Below are 18,526 nucleotides of genomic sequence, written 5' to 3'. Positions count from 1 at the left end.
TGCTTAAATACACAATAAAAAATATAAAACAGCAGCAAATATTTACCAAGAACAAATATATATATATATACATAAAATTAAGATATATAACAAGCTAAACATAAACTCTCAAAACATGTACATAAACAATTAAGTTTGATGACACATCCCCTAATAAAAACAATAAACCCTAGCTATCTAGAGTAGTCCACGTAACCAACATGCAGTGCATGCAATCAATCATGCATGCACGTAAGGTTCATAGATCGGAATTATTTGTTTAATAACTCCGGCGTGGAAAATCATTGTAGGTAATATGATTAACCGGAGATGAAGGGAAAGGAACAAAGGTTATTGGCCTCCAAAATTTGCAGGATAATTGAATGCTGTCATTTGACCAGATTGGTAAAGGAAGAAGAGGAGGTGGAGAGGTGGTGGTCAACTCATGTGCTGCTGGTTTCTTCTTTTCTTCTTCTTGATTAATACTATCATGAGTAAGCAGCAGCAGCAGCTTCTTTCCTTCTTTGTTATGCATGGGGAAGTGATGAAGATGATGATGATGATGATGATGATGATGATGGTGATGAGATTTTGGTTGGAGTTGAGAAATTAATTTTGAAGTGGAAGGACGAGTTGATAATATTTTTAATTTTGTGGACTTTGTAGAGTTTTAGATAATAAATAAGGTGATTTGTAGTATATATCCACATCATGGCATAATATTCTGAAGATCTCTATATATATATATATATATATATATATATATCTAGTTCAACTAAATTTACAATTGAGAGAGAGAGAGAGAGAGTTTTATTGAAAATAATAATAACAGCTATTATATCTCAGTAAAAGATAACCTGTCAAACAGACATAAATAAAATATTTCTCAAATTAGAGTGTGATATAAACTCACTAATTAAATTACAAAACCAAGCTCACAAAAACCAAACACAGACCTAAACTCAAATCTCATGTAAAACATATACATATGCACTGCAAAGAAAGAAGAGCAACAACACAATTGATTATTTCTATAATTGACAAAGAATCTCTAACCTTACTAGAGACAGGAAGCAAGCTGTTATTATTTTCTGTAAACATGTTGGGTGTAAAAACATACAAACCCTGGAAATAACTATGACAACTCATTACAAAAAAAGATCACAAAACTTAAGAATCATAAGAGCTTAATGCGGCAACGATTGTTCCTGTTGTGCTTAAAGTCACAGTTACATCTGGGTAATCTTTCCATGCAGTGGTAAATCTCAGAGAAGGATAGAGCCAGGGCTTGATAGAATTCATGAAAGCATCAGGAGTGAATGACAAAATGGCTTCCCAATCAACCTGAACACTATCTGGTATATTTGTTGTGACTTCCATGTTTGCTGCAAGAAATAATCCGAGTAGAACTGTATAGCCGACGACAGCAGTGCCTCTTGATAGGGGCATGAAATTGTACCTGCAACAAATGCATCTCAGTCATAGTTTGATAGATTTGGAAGGGTAATTGTTAATTTGAGTCTACTACACCCCGGAAGTAGGTTGAAGGTTTACCAGTAATATGACATTCTCAGTATTGCATCTTTCGTATTTTCAAGCATATCCATATCATTTGAGCCGAAAGCTTCACCACAGTGAAAATTGCATAGAGTCTGTGAATGGAAAATTCAGGATAAAAAAACTTTTAATAAATATAAGTTAAAATATATATATACATATAAAGTTCTTTATTTGGGCAATGTTCAGAGAAACAAATGAAATGAAATAAATAAATAAATAAAGTTGAAGACAAAAGAACCTAGTAATACTAAAGTCTCTTTAGAATTACATCCAGAGCACAGTTGCATTTTTTAATCCCAAGGGAGTAATAAGATTTGACACTTGCGCCCATAATAATCAAAATGAAATTTAGATAAGAAAGGGCAATGTCAGACTGGTCAGTGTGCAAGCATTGTAAAGCAATAGATGAAGATGGGGAACATAATCTGTATAAGGAACTGTATTTGCCATGATAACAACAGTATTTTAATACCCATGACATAAATAAGGAATGATGCTTGAGCTCATGTTAATCAAACTACAGATTTGTCAAAATAGGTAATTTTATACTAGTCAGTGAAAGCAGAACTATCTCATGAATACACAATTGAAGCTCAAATAATTAGTTAAAAAACCACAATTTTTCAACGGATAGAAGAGAATATAAAGGAACCATATTCACTACGGCAATAGTGATGCAGCAAAAAAAAAACCATTATGGTGCATATCCTTACAAGAATTAGAACACAACATACAACATTGAATGATCATATGTAACAATGTGGACAAGAAAAGACAGAATTGAGGTTAAACTAGTTTTAGACATAATTTGGAGTTTAGAACTGAGGTTCACTTGTCAAGCACTCTATAAATATCCTAACAGGAGGAAACAAATTGCACACACTTAGTTTCCTAGTAAAAGTATGAGGGGAAAAAAACAGAGAAAAAAAAAATGAATAAAAAAGAGACAAAGACACATATTTCAGTCCTAGGACCTAGACAAGGGAATTGTTAGAATCTCCTATAATTAGAGTGTCGTTATTTATCTTTTCCTATTGTTAGAACTTCCTTCTATACCATTCTCATTTTTAGTTTTTTTTCCATATTATGTAATTTTCTCCAATTTAATTCTTTTATGATTTGTTTCCATATCATGTAAGTTCTATTATGATTTGTAGCAACTCTATATATAGAGGGCAAATTTTCTCAATTAAGTCAAGTCCTTACACTCACAGGAACAAATAGGGTTCAATTCACAAAAAGTATTTAATAATTGAATCCATATGGGGACAAATTATTGTTTAACATCTTAGATGCGCATCATTAACATACCTCCCAACCTATTGCCATTTCTGCATCAAACTCTTCCCATCGAGATGGTGTGCAAGGTGTTCTAATTGCAAAGTCAAATCCCCTTTTGTCCCTGAAATTTATTGCAAAATACTCAGGGTAAGAAAGGTGCAGATCAGATCAGTATAGAGAGAGAGAGAGAGAGAGAGAGAGAGAGAGAGAGAGAGAGAGAGAGAGAGAGAGATATTTCAGGGTACATTTGTTGAACAGTTATTCTTGTGCCTTCAAGTTGTTTCCTGAGAAGTGCAAAAAATACCATTTGTCAAAAATTCAAAATAGCAATCAGTTTTCCCTATCAAGCTTAAGAGAGTCATTAATGTAAATAACTTGTATGATAAACAAAAGAAGAATTCATCCAAGAGTTATTACCCCTCAAATGCTGTACTTTCACAGGTAGTGGCCACCCAGAAGTTTTCACCAATGATGCTGTGAAGATCATAGCATGAACTTGCTTGCGTTATCTGTAGGCGGTGCAATACTAACGTCAGCAAGAAAACCTTAAAATGCAAGGCAACAAACAGTAAAAAGTAAGCTTATACAACGAAGGCCATCAAAATAAATAAATCTTGACAGAATGTGTAACATTCTGTCACAGTTGGCTGGACCTACTACGTACATCATGACAATAATGCAGCTAATGAACTTAAGTTGCACAGGCATTTTAATTATCAGCGGCATGCTTAAAACAAGTGTGATCCAAAATGACATGTTTTCAGAAAACACTAGAACATGTTTCATTTACTTGAAGTCATGAAGGGTCAAATTTGATCAGTGCAAATTTTCTATCCAGCAACTATTTATGAACAGGTCTGGCAATAGAAAGTTGTGAATCTCGTTAAACTTTCATGGAATGCAAAAATAAATAAAGCAAAAAAGTCACTAGGTTCATAATATATCAATATTGCCTAGCAGTAGAATACTATTTACAACTTACAAGCAATGCAGTATTGTTGGAATAGACGTTAAGCAACACCAATATATGCATAAACGTTCTGAAAAATAATGCAAATAGGTAACCCCCATACATGCACTACCAATGGTATCAACAAAGTAATACATAACTAACAGCATGCTAGGAATAGACATTTATGACCCTGCATACAACTAATCATGCAATCAAACAAGGTTATTGACATGTCATAATTTTAAATAATAGATTTCTGACAACCTACTTTCCGTAATTTCTCATCTTCAGAGAGATCAATAACTTTGTCCTCCGAATTAAAAACACTTTTGTTCTCTGCCATGATTGACTTGGCAATATCCATCGTTCTGTGCAATTAGACAATAATGAGATAAAACTTCAGCACTAGCTTTCTAAATAAAAATGAGGGGAAATCAATACCTTTGATAGTTTGGATAATAGCGAACCACTTTTGCCTGACCAAGAAGCATTGGTGTGTGAGAACCAAATCCCGAATTAAACTCTTCACTGAGTTTTCAGAAAAGAAATAAAAGAACCATAAGGGAAACAAATTTGAAAAATAGACACATGCACATATGCACACACCATAGTAAGAGAATGGTAAAATGGAACTGAATGTTTTATTGGGGCAATATCTCAAATTACCTGCCAAAAGTGCTACTAAGTGAAAATTATGACCAATGAAGTTTAAGATATATACATCAACATCAACATCAACATCAACATCAACTGTCTGCTCTCAGTTTGAATGACCAGGATTGAAATTGAATCAAAGAGGACCAGTTTCAAAGAATTTCAATGGCATAATCCGCCATTCTTTTTTACAGGGCATGGTTGCATTGCACTGAGGAACTAAGATTTAACTTTTATGAAAAAATCATAGTGATTTTGGTGTTGTTCATGATTTAGAAATATCAACTATTTTATTTGAACTTATCTACAGTAAGATGTAGTTTCCAAAAAAGTGCCTCAAAGGATAAGATATTTCTTATTGACAACTTTGAGAATATGTAGCACTAGATGAAACTAAAATTCATCAAAAGGTGAAAAGGAATTTTAAATACAAATCCAAATATGTAAGAGAAAGTCATAGTCTGTCTTTTCAGCAACTTGTAACCTAGCCATAAAAAATGTTGATACAAAACCCAAGGTACAAAGCTCTTTTTCTCATGCAGATGATACTAGAAAAAATAATAAATGACCAAATGGGATGTGACTGAAGAGAACAACAATATTAATCACAATTATGTCCACCAACTATGCTTGGGTGACATTTTACAATCTTAGATTGCCATTGCAAAAAGACAAGCAAACATGTAAAGCATGGTTAATAAGAGCACAAAATGCTCTTAGTGTGTCATGATGCCTTATGATACAGGATGCAAAAATCATTTGTGTAAATGATTTACAATCTTATGACACATGATGCAAAAACCTTTTAGCAGAAATCTTAATGGGACAGTGACATTATACAATCTTAGATTGTTGTCACAACAAGAGAAGAAAACAAGAATGGCACAATAAGAGGAAAACTGATCTTAATAAGTAATGCCTTATACATGATCTAAGAAACATTTATGCAGATGATTACATTAGAAAATTTAGCACATCAAACATTGCAACCCACAGGCTCTACTACAAAGAAATCCATAGATCATAAAAAAATTTATGTAAGGCATGACATGATAATTCATACACACAAGATGAAAGCAGGTAATGACATTATTCAAATACCAATCAAGTACGTCCTACAAACCATAAAATATAAAATAAACAATCTATAAGGCAAGTTACCTTAGTTTGTTGACCCAAACCACTGGATCACATGGTTCAGAAATTTGTCTCCACTTAACAGCTATTGCATAAATGTCATGCCAAAACATATAACGACCAGAAGGAGGTCTTTCATCATTAAATCCATATAAAGTTGAAGTCTCTGATGGGCTGCTTGTGCTACAGCCAGATCCACCTCTGTTCTGGCTTGGTGTACTGTTTCTTTCTCGTCTCCAGCCTTTCTTGCCATTTTTATTCATATTTCGAAGAGAACGCCAAGTTTTTGCCACCTTCTGAGCAATTTCAATTGCAGCTAATCCTGCCATCCGATACTGTGGAAATACCATAATTAGTTTCTATTATAGTAAACAAACTGCTTTCAATAAACCTAATTTACCACTTCCCAGTAAAAGTTGAGCAAGTATAGTAGAAAGTATTAAAATGATGACATAGAACTGGTTGCAGAGATGATTTATTGATCTGCATAACCATATATCTCAAAGCAGAAGCAAGTTTGAATGCACATGAGCATAATAATATGGATAGATGTACTCATCTCAAAAAGAATCATCAAAGATAGGCAGAAGTGGTAGAGATAGATATTACACAAAAATTGAGCAATGATGATGATAATGGCAAAGTCACCTGGCGTTTGTTTGGCAAAAATCCTGGACAATTGTACTGGATCTTCTGTCCAATTAAATCTGCCGCTCGTAGAAGACTAGCCTTTTGCTTTGTTACAGCGTGATCTTGCTTCTTAAGTCGACCTTTTTTCAAGGATTCCTTTAATGGAGGTTGCCTGAACACTCTCTCGCAAACATACTTTGGGTGCAATCTTTTGCACCAATATTCCTGTAAGGCAATGCTATCAGCTGACCAACAGTCAACAGAGTACCCATGCATATTAAATAATTTATGCATTAAAAAGGGGAAATTTTTAGAAACCCAACCAAGTAACATGCTTATGAGCACATAAGAACAGTAGCACATTAAGACAGTACCTTAAATATGGGATCAACATCACGGTCGATATCAAACCAACAAAATTCACTGTTGACCTTTGAAGCTGTGTACAAAGCCATTTCCTTCTGCATCAGATTCAAAAAGATGAAATCATTGCAAGTTGGATTTAACATCGCTAGTCATCAACAACAACAACAACAACATGCATGATTTTGAAATGACACATAGCCACAGGACAAGATACATTATGATTAACGTTCAGAAGTAACAGAGAGCATACATGATGAAAATATGCAATATGAACATGAAATTAATCTAAATTTGCAGATACAAGTAAGCACGACTTACTTGATTATTTGGACTTTGATGACGATATCAGAGATTTAATAAGATTAACTTCAAAGAATAATAATGCTAAGAAATTCTAGGGCAGGATAACATAAAGAAATAAAATAGTATGACCTTATCAATTTTATAATGCATAAACAGTATAAGACAGAGTTTGAAAAATAAAATAGAAAAATGAAAATAATTTATGTCCAATTAAATTAGTAGGCTCCCAATCATATACATAATACATGGAAAGCAATGCATAATAAAATCAAACAACCAAACAACTAAACTGAACAATCTCTCATTGTGTCACAATATGCAAAAGATTTCCCACTGTCTTTCTCATTAAATTTTGGAGTAGGACAAATAGACAAACATACCAAAAAGATAAATATCTAAAACCACACTGCCAACACAAACATGCCTTGGCATGTTTAACATATGTTCAGATTAGAGATCTTTAACATGGCTAAAGATATTGGTGACTTCTGATCCATTACCTGATAGAAGGCCAAGCACTGAAGCACAAATTTGTCCATTGAATCAAGTTCCAGATTCAAAACAGAATCATAGTCTTTGATCTAAAGAAAGGGAATCAAGAACAAATTTAAGATGACTGAAATTGTATCAAATATCTGTTCTGAATAATAAAGCGCATTCTATTTGATAAGGTAAAAAAAGAAAAATAATCACATTCAAAGGGTGGTTCTTGCACGTGCATGTGCATGTGCGTCCGTGTGTGGGTGGGTACGTGTGTTTGTGTGTGTGCACATGCATGTGTATGTGAGAGAGACAGGAAAAGAAAATGACAATAGAATACCGCATCCCCATATTCTCCAATTGCATGGTAGCATGAGGCACGCAAATACAAGCATTCAAGATTAGAGCTTTCAATACTCAATCCCATAGTTAGGTCTTTTATGGCACTCCTGCAAGCATTATTTCTGTATATTAGCATCGGAATAACTTGTGTTGGCAAAATTACTACATAAAATTAACTGCTCAAATAAAAGCATAAATTAGATAGAAATTTAATCCAAATCTTTTAAAGAATCAAACACAGTCCAGTTAAAATGTGGGAATAACAGAATATGAGGGGTGACATCAACATATCCAAGTTTTTCCTTTCCCAGGATATGCAATTATGTCCACATCATCGTGAAGCATATGCTAATGAAAATAAGAACTAGCAGGAAGAATGCAGGAACTTCGTGTCAGTTATATGTTCTTGAATTCAGCAAGATCAATTAGATGTAAATCCTTTTGAGTGAAGATCTAAAGTATTAAAATCGGTAGAAGTGAACATTAACTACCAACAAAAACTATCTAATTATAGTTTATTTACTTTATTTTAATATTTTAACCTTACAAAAAATTTGCAATCCAAAACTTCACTATCAAATTGTTCTTCAATATCAATTTGGCCTAACCTAAAAGTAGGTATAATAGTGTTCTTTCAAGCTATCTTGCTTACTAACAAAGAGCTTGGCCCAGAAAAATAAAAAAGCCTTATTTCAGGAAGAAGAGAAAAGAATAATATAAATAGAGAAAGCAAAATTGGAAATTTCTGAAGATCCCAATAGTCTAATATTTAACAGAGAACATATCTCAGCATGTTCCAATTGTAAAATGTTTTAAAAACATATTATTCTGTTTGCCTGCTAGAAGTATATGAAGTAGATGGATGACCTTTCCTAAGATCTTAAGATGACATTGAATTTGAAGAAGCTAGGAGACCCACTCTTGAAAATTTTCAACCCCATTAAGATAGTCATGAAAACCCAATTCTTCCTAAAGAAAAGCAAGAAAGAAACATCGAAGGAATGAAGGAAAATTGAGTTTGCCAGAATCACGCAAGGTATGCTAACTGTAAGTAACAATTTCTGAAGACTTTGGGACTAGCAGATAAGTTGGTTTCCAAACCTTATTATATTATCAATAAAATAATATGATGGGGTTGGAAGGTGTCTCATTTGGCCCTACCACATGCCATCTTTAGCAAAGCTAGGACTCCTTCCTACTATTTTGGTTCCAAATCTCAAGGAGATTGTGAGATGATAAAAATCTATTATTTTTAAACAACCATCTACCAAGAAAAACACAGCCTACAAAGATAGACACAGCAAATGATTAAATTAAGAGATGAGCATTTACCTATGTTGCCCCATCCCATGGTACAACAGTCCGCGCAGGTGATATGCTTTGGCAAACCTAACAAACATGCCATGCAAATCAAGGATAACATAGCAATTTGAATCAAGAAAATTAAAGGATGTTACACTCACAAGATAAGCCAAGATACCTTGCATCAACAAGTAAAACTTTTTGAAGGCACTCCAAAGCCTTCTCCACATTTGCCAAATCTTGGTAAAACTGTGGCATAAGGCATAAATGAGAAAGACACATGATTGGCAATAAATTGAGGCAAAATACAATAGTATTTGAGGAAGAGAGCAAACTCAAAAAAGTAGCCTCATTTCCTGAATACTAGATTAATATGAAGATGATTCGTAAGAGAACCGTAGGGGATCATACCAGCCTTGTTAAAACAGCACACTCACTGAATAGCAACAACCAGGAAGCATAAAATGACCTCTACACAGATTTGATGCAAGCCAAAGTTTCTATTCCCAAATGTTCATGCTGATTAAGCATTTATACATGAAATACCTCTCAGGAATACTTGATGATTTAAATTAATTATTCCTCTTTTACTCATACAATGTACAATTAGTGAGCTGAAATAAAAATATTACGAAGAGTTAGAGAACACGAGCAGTGATCATTTTGACCATAGCCTCAATGGCTGTGAGATAGACATCATAATTGGTAAATAAATCATGCAGTAAGCCTAGTATTAATTGCTAGTGTTTAATTTTTAGGCACTTCTAGGCTTGTCCAGCCAGGAAAAACCAAAGGTCCAAAACACAACTATAGGTAGTTGAGCTAGACTATTGGCAAATGGTCTTCATGTTTCTTCCCAAAAGTCAATTCCAGGTGCAAAGCTTCTGGACCCCTAAAACTCAGAAATTACAAAATTCAGAGGACCATTGCATTTTATGATATTTGTAATGGAGGAAATGCAAGGGAAGAAGGGGAAAATAAGAAAAAGATTTTTAACAAAAGTTAATGTTGGGAAAATGTTGAGGGAATTTTTTTTTATTTTTATTTTTTTAATTTTTTGGTTTAAAAAGGCCAAGTAGCCAACCAGTTATTACATTTACCTGAGTAAGATGGATCCATCCGTCGAGAAAATTCTGATCAAGTTCTATTGACTTAAGATGTGCCTGTTCAGCTTGACTATAATCACCAATTGCTGATAAAGCCAGACCCTAGAAACAAAAGCATAACCCATATGAGGTGTATTAATTATAGTAGTCAATTACAAAAATAACATAATGAAATACAGCAAGAACTTGTATAGATTAATATGCTAGATAAGTAGAAATTCACTGAAGGCAAATCTAAACAGCAATATTCAGGGGGGAATATTGAGGACTCTTGCTGACTAAGCCATAAAACAAGGCCTTCAACAGAAAACAAATTTAGTGGTTAACACTTGTCAATGATTAGATTGTCATTGAGGAACAATCAATATTAAAAAATGTCTTGTATTAAAAGCATTACATGGTGAGAAGACATGAATATTCAATAGCCTACATGAAATGGGCAAAGTGGTTAAACTAAAAAAAAGTGAGACAGAGAGCTGAAACAATAATTTTTGAGGAACATATTCATTTGGCAGATTATTTAAGACACTAAAAGCGCAGGCTGTGAAGCTTGTAATACTATAGAAATGTGAGCAGAGAGCTGCAAAATGTACATACGAAAAAACATTATGGCAGTAGCATTAAAATTAAGAGAATTAGGAGTGGTAGTATGAAGAAGCAAAGATCGATATGATCTAAAAGGATGGTGTTTAAAGTTAATTGGAGTGCCACAAAATATTATGAGAATACAAACACACACACACAAACTGAATACTTAAGTTGACAAATTTGTCTTATAGGTAATAACAATGCGGACTCCATTAGCAAAACAGACCACAGCATTTGTTATATAGGAGAAACAATACATTTATAAATGTTACTGGAGACATGAAAGGAGCACAGCAAACACTGCAGTTCTGACTTCTGAGTATAAAACTTCTTACCAAGTAAGTATATGCAGATTTGTTAGTCCTCTCACGAAAAACACATTTAGAAAGGTCTTCAACTGCAGAATTATAATCCTTGAACTTGAAACAAACAATCCCTGCAACATATATTTTTCAATTACCAAAATATAATTCATAAAGGTTTTATAAGTCATCTACAAACATGGAACAAAGCTAAAACAAAGAAAGCACTATATTTAAGCCCTGAAGTACTCAATCCAGCCAGATCTAATATCAAGAAATAGAAAGTAAATCCTTACAATTCAGATCTGGGAATTCTTAGAATACTCATCTGGTCCCACATTTTCTCCTTTTCTCCTTTTCTACCATTTCACAGTCACAAATAATAAAATGAAATAACAAGTTCCTACCAATACATCAGTATATCAATAACCATGCTGCTGTATCTATCAGAATTATGTAGCTGTATAATTTGTATTTAACAATTTTGTCCAACAATAAATTGTGTCTAGAAAACAAACCCCCAGAGAAAAACATGTACAGCAATGAGAATAGAATCTGCAGAGGCAAACCTTGTAAACAAAAGCACACATGAAAGGTAATAAATGCATGAACACAATGAAGTCATGATGATAATGCACTTAATTAACAACGCAATAGTCATTAAATCATTGAGACATCAAGAAGAACTTTAGATGGTACACTATCACCATCCACAACTACAAGGGAAGTGTCAGTGTTGTCTGCAGTTTGCACTATTATAAGTATCTGAACAGATAAAGACAGGGAAGGGAAATGGTCATCATTTCCATACACCAAATTATTGTCCTTACGAAGTAAAATCAAATTCTTTTTAGCCACTACAATGAACTGATCCCTATCTCCTGGCATGCAGATTGTATAGATGTAGATTCACATGATCAGACTAACCTCTTTCATGTAAAATATCAGATGAATTTGGCTCAAATTCCAATGCTTTGGTCAAGTCTTCAATAGCCTGTAATTGGTGAAAAAACTTTCATTCCCTGATTATGTATAAACATGGAAAGGTGATGATAAAGTCCTTTTTGCTGATATGCAATAATAAAAACTGTAATATACAATCATGGGCATATAAACAATCATGACTGGTTCATCAACTTAAACAGTTAGAAGTACTGAAGATACAAACCTAGACAAAACAGTAAAGATACCCAAATAAACAATGTCAAATTTTGACATTTCCAAAATTTGTGAGTAGGGGTATAATTGTTGTTTGATTCCCATTCCACAGAAGTCAACTTCACGTCACTTATGGATCCAAAGGGGGATTCCAAGCAAATAAGGATACTTATCTTACCAAAACAAATCAGCACAACAAAAACCCATAATTAACCAAATCCAATCAAAGCAGTAATAAAGCTAATTATACAACATCAACGAAAATGGTAAAGAGATAAAAGTTCTTCCAGACCCAACAGCAAAATCTAAACATGAACGTGTTACCCCTATCATGCTTAAAAGCAATACCACAAAGAAAATCCGAACCAACAAATTTAAAACCCAGCTATGATGACTTCCATAGTTGTCTCAAATTATTTTCTCTTTATCTCTTTCTGTAGGAGATTAAGATTTACAAATGAAATAGAAGTTTGGAGAAAGGGAGGTTAGATGACAAACTCTAAATTATGCATAGACAAAAAAAGGAAAAAAATTAAATCATATGATGTAAAACATAAACAGTAAACAAATGAAACAAGATGACAAGAAAGGATACATCAAGATTATCAAGTTAAATATATACATAAAAGATTTTTTTATTTTTTTTTTTGGTCTTTAAAGCATATGGCATATAGAACTATTCCATACAGAAGGGAGTCAGGTAACTTCCCTAGGAATATGAACAAATAAAAGCAAAATAAAAGAAAAGGATTTTCCATTGGTGCAGGTCTTTAAAAACACATTTTCTACATGCTTGTAATTTTCAATGAAATCTTTTTTTTAAACAAAAAAAGCCAACGACCACAACAACTATAGGGTGCTCTATCAATAGAAGTGGGAAAATAGAAAATCCTGGAAGCCTGCATCAAGGTGCCAGTAAAGATGATACTTTCTGTTTCATGCACTTAACATCTAGTGAAGAAAATAAGGAGACATATATAGATGAATTGAAAGAAAGAAAAAGAGAGCCCAGATAACCGTATAGTTCCTGTTGCACTTAAAAAAAAAAAGGATAGATGTGAAATGTAAGATGTGGAAGTGTTTTGACTATATGTACCCTTAGTCTCCGAATAGAAGTTTTGTGCACTACGTTGAAACTGATTCCAATTGCACATTATATATATATAGTTAAAAAAAAATTAAAAAAAAAATTCTCAAGGAAAAGAATGAAAAGATAGAGGGCTCACCTGCACAGATTCTCCCAAAGCAGCTCGAGCCTGGCCCCGCCGCTTCCATGCTTCACCAGCTGATGGATTCGACTTTATAGCCTATTCTAAAAAACAAATTAAAATTAACTGAGAACACAAAGCTTGTCATTAGAAGTCAAAGTGTGCACCTTAGTAAAGTCAGCAATAGCTAGCTCAAGTTCCCTTTGGAAGGCATATGCTGTTCCTCTTCCAATTAATGCCTCTGGTGATGTAGGATTCTCCCTCAATATCTAGATATATTTAACACAATTATGCCAGCTATCATACACCGAGAACAACAAAGATATGCATAAGATGAAAAAAGAAGAAAAAGATAAAGCCCAACCTGATTGAATATCGATATAGCAGCATCATACTTGCCTTCATTGACCTGCAAAACAGAAATATTAGTGTCATGACAACCATGAACATGAATAGAGTTTGCCACTAGGCCAAAGTGAAAAACTGTAATAACTTTATAAATTAAAATACGACAAGTATTCAGAAATATCTTCTGTTAACTTTTTAACTTCTTATGATCCTTGCACTTAGAGCATATCTCCAAAGCAGATGCTTTTGGGGATGGTTAATATATTGCAGATTAATAGGTTTGGAGTATTTATAATTAAGACAACAAAATTTATGAAAATTTTTGTTCTGTGAGACCACTAACCAAGCTCTAGCGGAGAAAGGTAAATAATTCAAATAAAAACAAACTTATAAAGAAGATTTTGTGATCAGCAAACTTAATAAGACAAAGCAAACATACGACATACCTGAGCAATCCCTCTTGATAACCGAAAATCCAAGCTTATTGACTTGGATTTTGTTTTAGAAGAGGCAAGAATCTTCGGAAGAATTGTAATAGGGCCTACTTGAATTATTTCATTTGGACCACTGCTGATTTCAATGTCATCATCTGATTTCCTCAGAATTTCTGAATCCTCATGGGTGTTTACTTTGGAAGAATCTATAATATGTTCAGAACCTAAACCAGGACTTGATTCAACTGCAGCGGAGGAATCTATCACATGTTCTTCAGAAACAACAGATTGATTTTCTTTTGCAATAGAGGAATCTGCAATGGGGGAATCTGCAACCTGCTCTTCACAAGTAACAGGTTGACTTTGCTTTGCATTAGACAAGAGCTCTTCCAGCTCAAGTAATTGCTTCAAGTCTGCCGATTGTTGAACTGCATTTTCATATCCTTGTTGCCAAACAAGCAAAGCTTCCTCTTTCCTTCCCAAAGCTGACAGGGCATTACCTAGTGGGGATATTAGCGGGAGCATATTATTTAACAAATAATATAATGTTTCATTTTGCCAACATAACTAAGAAATTTTGAGTGCAAGCAACAGGAAAACCCTAAAAGCTTTGTGAATGACATATTAGAACATATCCTAAGCTCAATAGAAGGAGTATAAAGATAAAGAAATACTACAGAATGAATTGCATTCGCCATCAATCTCATCACAGCACAAACTAGAGAAAAAAGGGATAATTGATTAAGGTCATCAGTGTTCAGATAGCTTGAGCAAATACTATCAATGTAGCAAAACACCATCTTTTACCAATCTAACTCCATACCACACTAGCTTCAACAAAGTATAGCATCTAATTCTGATCAGAATTAGCAAACTGATACAATCATATGCTAATTTCAAACAGCTGAAAACTAATTATTTGAGGGACAAATATGGTATCTAAACCGTTTCTAACATCTTCAGCCTTCCAAAATAAAACATTATTACATGCACTAGTGGCTGCAGAGAGGGAGCTTAGTTCTGCGTAAACATGATAGTTGAAGCTGAAAGAAGATGATCAAATCTAAACCATTTTAACGAGGGAAATTCAACAAAGATAAGATCTTCCCCCTTTTTTTTGCACTCATCATTAATCTTCAGGATATTCTACAAGTAAAGCATCAAGTGACGATTTTCATGACATTCTCTTACTTCTACAAGATAATTTTGCGAAAACATAAACTCATAAGAATATAAACTCCAAATAAACCACAAAACCCAATCCAGAGTACTGACTCAATGAAGCAACGAAGTTCACAAAATCAAGAACCAAACCGAAAAAAACAGTAAAATAAAATAAACCTTTAAGGATGTAAGCCTGAATGCGACCAGGATCGAGCTGGAGTGCCTTATCACAGTCCTTAATCACATGCTTATGTAGTTCCAGACGACTATAGCAAAACGCCCGATTGCTAGCAAAACCAAGAGAACAACAAGAACAGCATCAGTACCTAAAATTAAGAACTCGAGAAGTCAGTGAAAAGCAAATGGAATCAAATCGGCGCACCAGAGGTCTTGGATGGAGGAGGAACGAGCGAGGAGAGAGTCCAGAACGCGGATGGCTTTGGACCAGTTCTTAGAGCTGCAGAGCCGCACCAGCTCCTCCCTCTCACCGGCCGCCGTGGGCGCCATCGCCGGCGCTAATCCCTCATCGGAGCGGAGACGAAGGGTTGAAGAACGAGAAGAGATCGGTGGAGAGAGTAAGAGATGGGGAAACTTGGGGTTTTATATAGGTCGCTTCACTGTTTGATTTTTTGCCCTTTTTTAATTAATTTTTATTTCTTTTTTATTAATTTTTATTTTTAAATTTTTATTTATTTTTAATTTTTCTTTGCTTTTTATGTGGCTTTGTAAAGAGAATGTCCAAACGGCAAGGCAACGTGTCACGTGACCACGTGACTCCGTGTGGGTCCGACATGTGGAATGGTAATCTCGAGGCAATGTTGGACGGTGGATGATGGACTAGTAGTAGCCGGGGTAGAATCGGATCCGATATTGGGTAATCAGGCTTTGGAGATTTTTTTTTTTTGCCGTTGGAAACTAATTATTGCTGGACTTTTTATGGAAGTTTTTGTTTTGATTTTATTTATTTAATTAAATCAGAGCGAATTTATTGATGTATTTCCATTCAAGATTGCAGAAAAAAAAATACGAAAAAAAAAAACTAAAAGAAATTCAAGAATGGGATTTATATATATAACACTAATAATCATCAGACAACATAAAACTTAACATATTTGGGCGTGCTTGATCTGAAGAGTGATAGTACTACAAGTGAATTAACTTATTGAATCAATGATGCTTTGAAATTATCTTGATATCATAGTGTTTTGTACCTTCATGAAAATATATATATATATATATATATATAAATCAATGTTGTCATTGATATGGAAAGTCAGGTAGGTAAAGCTATTTAGAGAGTTGAGAGGGGAGTCTTGAGAATCTTGGACTCAAGGCCATCAAATGTTGGAGACCTTCCTTTCATCAATGCATTATTTGGAGCTTCATTTTTGGCAAAGTTGTAGGTTGAAGCAGCTAAATTGATTGAGTGACTCTCCTACGCTAAATAAAAATGAACATAAGAATATTTGAGATTCACATAAGTAAATAACCACATTATGCAGGAATGTGCTATATGGAAACAGTTGTTTCATGATCAGAATTCCTGATTTGTTGAAAGTTATTTTTCATCCATATTGTATAGTTTAATATAAATTTAAATCAACCAGTAGATTTCCTCAGGAAAAAAAAAAAAAACATGTGAGAAGATTCATTTGATGGCATTGCTCTTGTTCTCATTCTGGGTAATTTTTTTTCACCACAGTAAATGCAATTAATGCAAATTCATACAGGCAGAAATGCTTCTTTTTGATGAATAATTGGCATATTAGAGGTAAAACTGCAGATTTACCTTAATCATAATAAGCTAAAAAGTTGGATACCACTATAGAGAACATATCATAACATTCATGAATGGCAGGTGTACTAATGTTAATAATCGTTGTGTATGTATTCAAGGAAATGCTGTACGGTACATATAAGAAAATCAAAATGAATTTATTCACATGAATACCTTCTGGATCAGAAAAGATCAACGACATGTATGACCTCCAAGCCCACATTTTCTGCTGACAAACTGCACAAAATGCCAATCTGACTGCTAAACAATTAACTTGGTCAAGATATTATCCAAAGCAGAAGTAAGAGAATTTAACTGGAATAATTAAGAACAATTCATGATATCCAAGTGTAACAACAACATAAACAAAGGAATACACATATTGCTAGTAACTTTGCACTGATCATCATCCTATGTGAAAGTTTAATAGAATTTGAACAGCTTGCAGTAAAAAGGCTGCCAAAATGTTCATTACCTTTACCTGCTTCCAGTGGCTGATAAATATCCAATCCTGAAGCATAGTAAGTTTCTTTCTTTCTTTCTTTCTTTCTTTCTTTCTTTCTTTAAGAAAATTCACAAATCTGACTTCAAACCATGTTGAGTATCAGAAAATTATAATTAGGATCTTCAATCACATAAGTCATTTATTTCATGATAAGTTAGTTAAAGATGGCTACGTATATTACATGAGAAATTGTCGATATGGACATTCTCAAAGTTTATGCCGATGTTAATTGGGCATCTTAGAGTTGTTTATCTAAAATCATTTTCATAGGTCCACCATATTGAACTTGATAAAGAGATCTCTGAACATGTCTGTGAAGAACTCCAACCCAACCATTCTGCAGCTGCTTATCATAAATTTCCTATGTAAAACTACCTAGGAAGCTCTTACCCCTTTCATAGCATGCATCAATGACCTACAAAAGTATAGACAAATTGAGAAGCAATTCAGCAGGACAGGCATACTTGGATACCATGGAAAATTTCAGCTTCTCACCAGGTTGATTCTTCATCATGCTGTTGATTGATCCTCGACTTTCCATTTTCTAAAACCATATATGTTTAGATCATTTCATCTTAGACAACAATTGCGGGATACTCAATATCTTTGGTTATCTTCTTCAAAGGTACATTATTAGCATGCTTATCTTCACTGCTTGATATTGAAATTACGCAAGCATCTGTATTAGTATTAGAACTAGACAATCTCCGCTGTCCATTCAACACACCTTCCTTTCTCAACCAATCCTTACCAACATCCCCATTCATTTCTAAAGATTTTTCCGGTCTCTCAATGACATCTTCTCTAGCTCTGGCGACTCACAGGATAAGAAACTAGCAAGCTCATCCCTTTCTCCTTCATCCAATCTCACTATCTCCCTTTCAAAATTCAATTTTTTCAGAGTATTCTCCACCATACAATTAAGCTAATAAATCTCTTCTGTCATGCAA

At 34.0% G+C, this 18,526-nt stretch overlaps 1 protein-coding gene across 1 annotated transcript; it reads right to left on the bottom strand.

Annotated features, from left to right (window-relative positions):
- Positions 1-948: 948 nt before the first annotated feature.
- Positions 949-15,881, bottom strand: LOC120277243 (suppressor of RPS4-RLD 1). Its single transcript, XM_039284001.1, has 23 exons — positions 15,677-15,881; positions 15,472-15,581; positions 14,143-14,630; positions 13,713-13,757; positions 13,516-13,617; positions 13,367-13,447; positions 11,910-11,976; positions 11,016-11,116; positions 10,087-10,194; positions 9,165-9,235; positions 9,017-9,073; positions 7,683-7,791; positions 7,363-7,443; positions 6,568-6,654; positions 6,212-6,418; positions 5,588-5,898; positions 4,214-4,300; positions 4,041-4,140; positions 3,238-3,329; positions 3,066-3,104; positions 2,851-2,941; positions 1,534-1,631; positions 949-1,438 (listed from the first exon to the last, which is right to left on the bottom strand). The coding sequence occupies exons 1-23, from the start codon at positions 15,799-15,801 to the stop codon at positions 1,150-1,152; spliced, it is 2,946 nt and encodes a 981-aa protein (XP_039139935.1). The 5' UTR covers positions 15,802-15,881; the 3' UTR covers positions 949-1,149.
- Positions 15,882-18,526: the final 2,645 nt, after the last annotated feature.

This window comes from Dioscorea cayenensis, chromosome 15, assembly GCF_009730915.1.
Source record: "Dioscorea cayenensis subsp. rotundata cultivar TDr96_F1 chromosome 15, TDr96_F1_v2_PseudoChromosome.rev07_lg8_w22 25.fasta, whole genome shotgun sequence".
Lineage (NCBI taxonomy): Eukaryota > Viridiplantae > Streptophyta > Magnoliopsida > Dioscoreales > Dioscoreaceae > Dioscorea > Dioscorea cayenensis.
This window is presented reverse-complemented; position numbering and strand designations above follow the sequence as displayed.

Bases quoted from the DNA above. Each gene is read 5' to 3' on its own strand.
- LOC120277243 (XM_039284001.1), bottom strand. From the start codon at position 15,801: ATGGCGCCCACGGCGGCCGGTGAGAGGGAGGAGCTGGTGCGGCTCTGC. The intron at 13,758-14,142 runs GTATGTCGTATG...TCTGTTTTGCAG, and splicing joins TATCAAGAGGGATTGCTCAG to GTCAATGAAGGCAAGTATGA. The intron at 11,977-13,366 runs GTGAGCCCTCTA...CACCAATTACAG, and splicing joins CTTTGGGAGAATCTGTGCAG to GCTATTGAAGACTTGACCAA.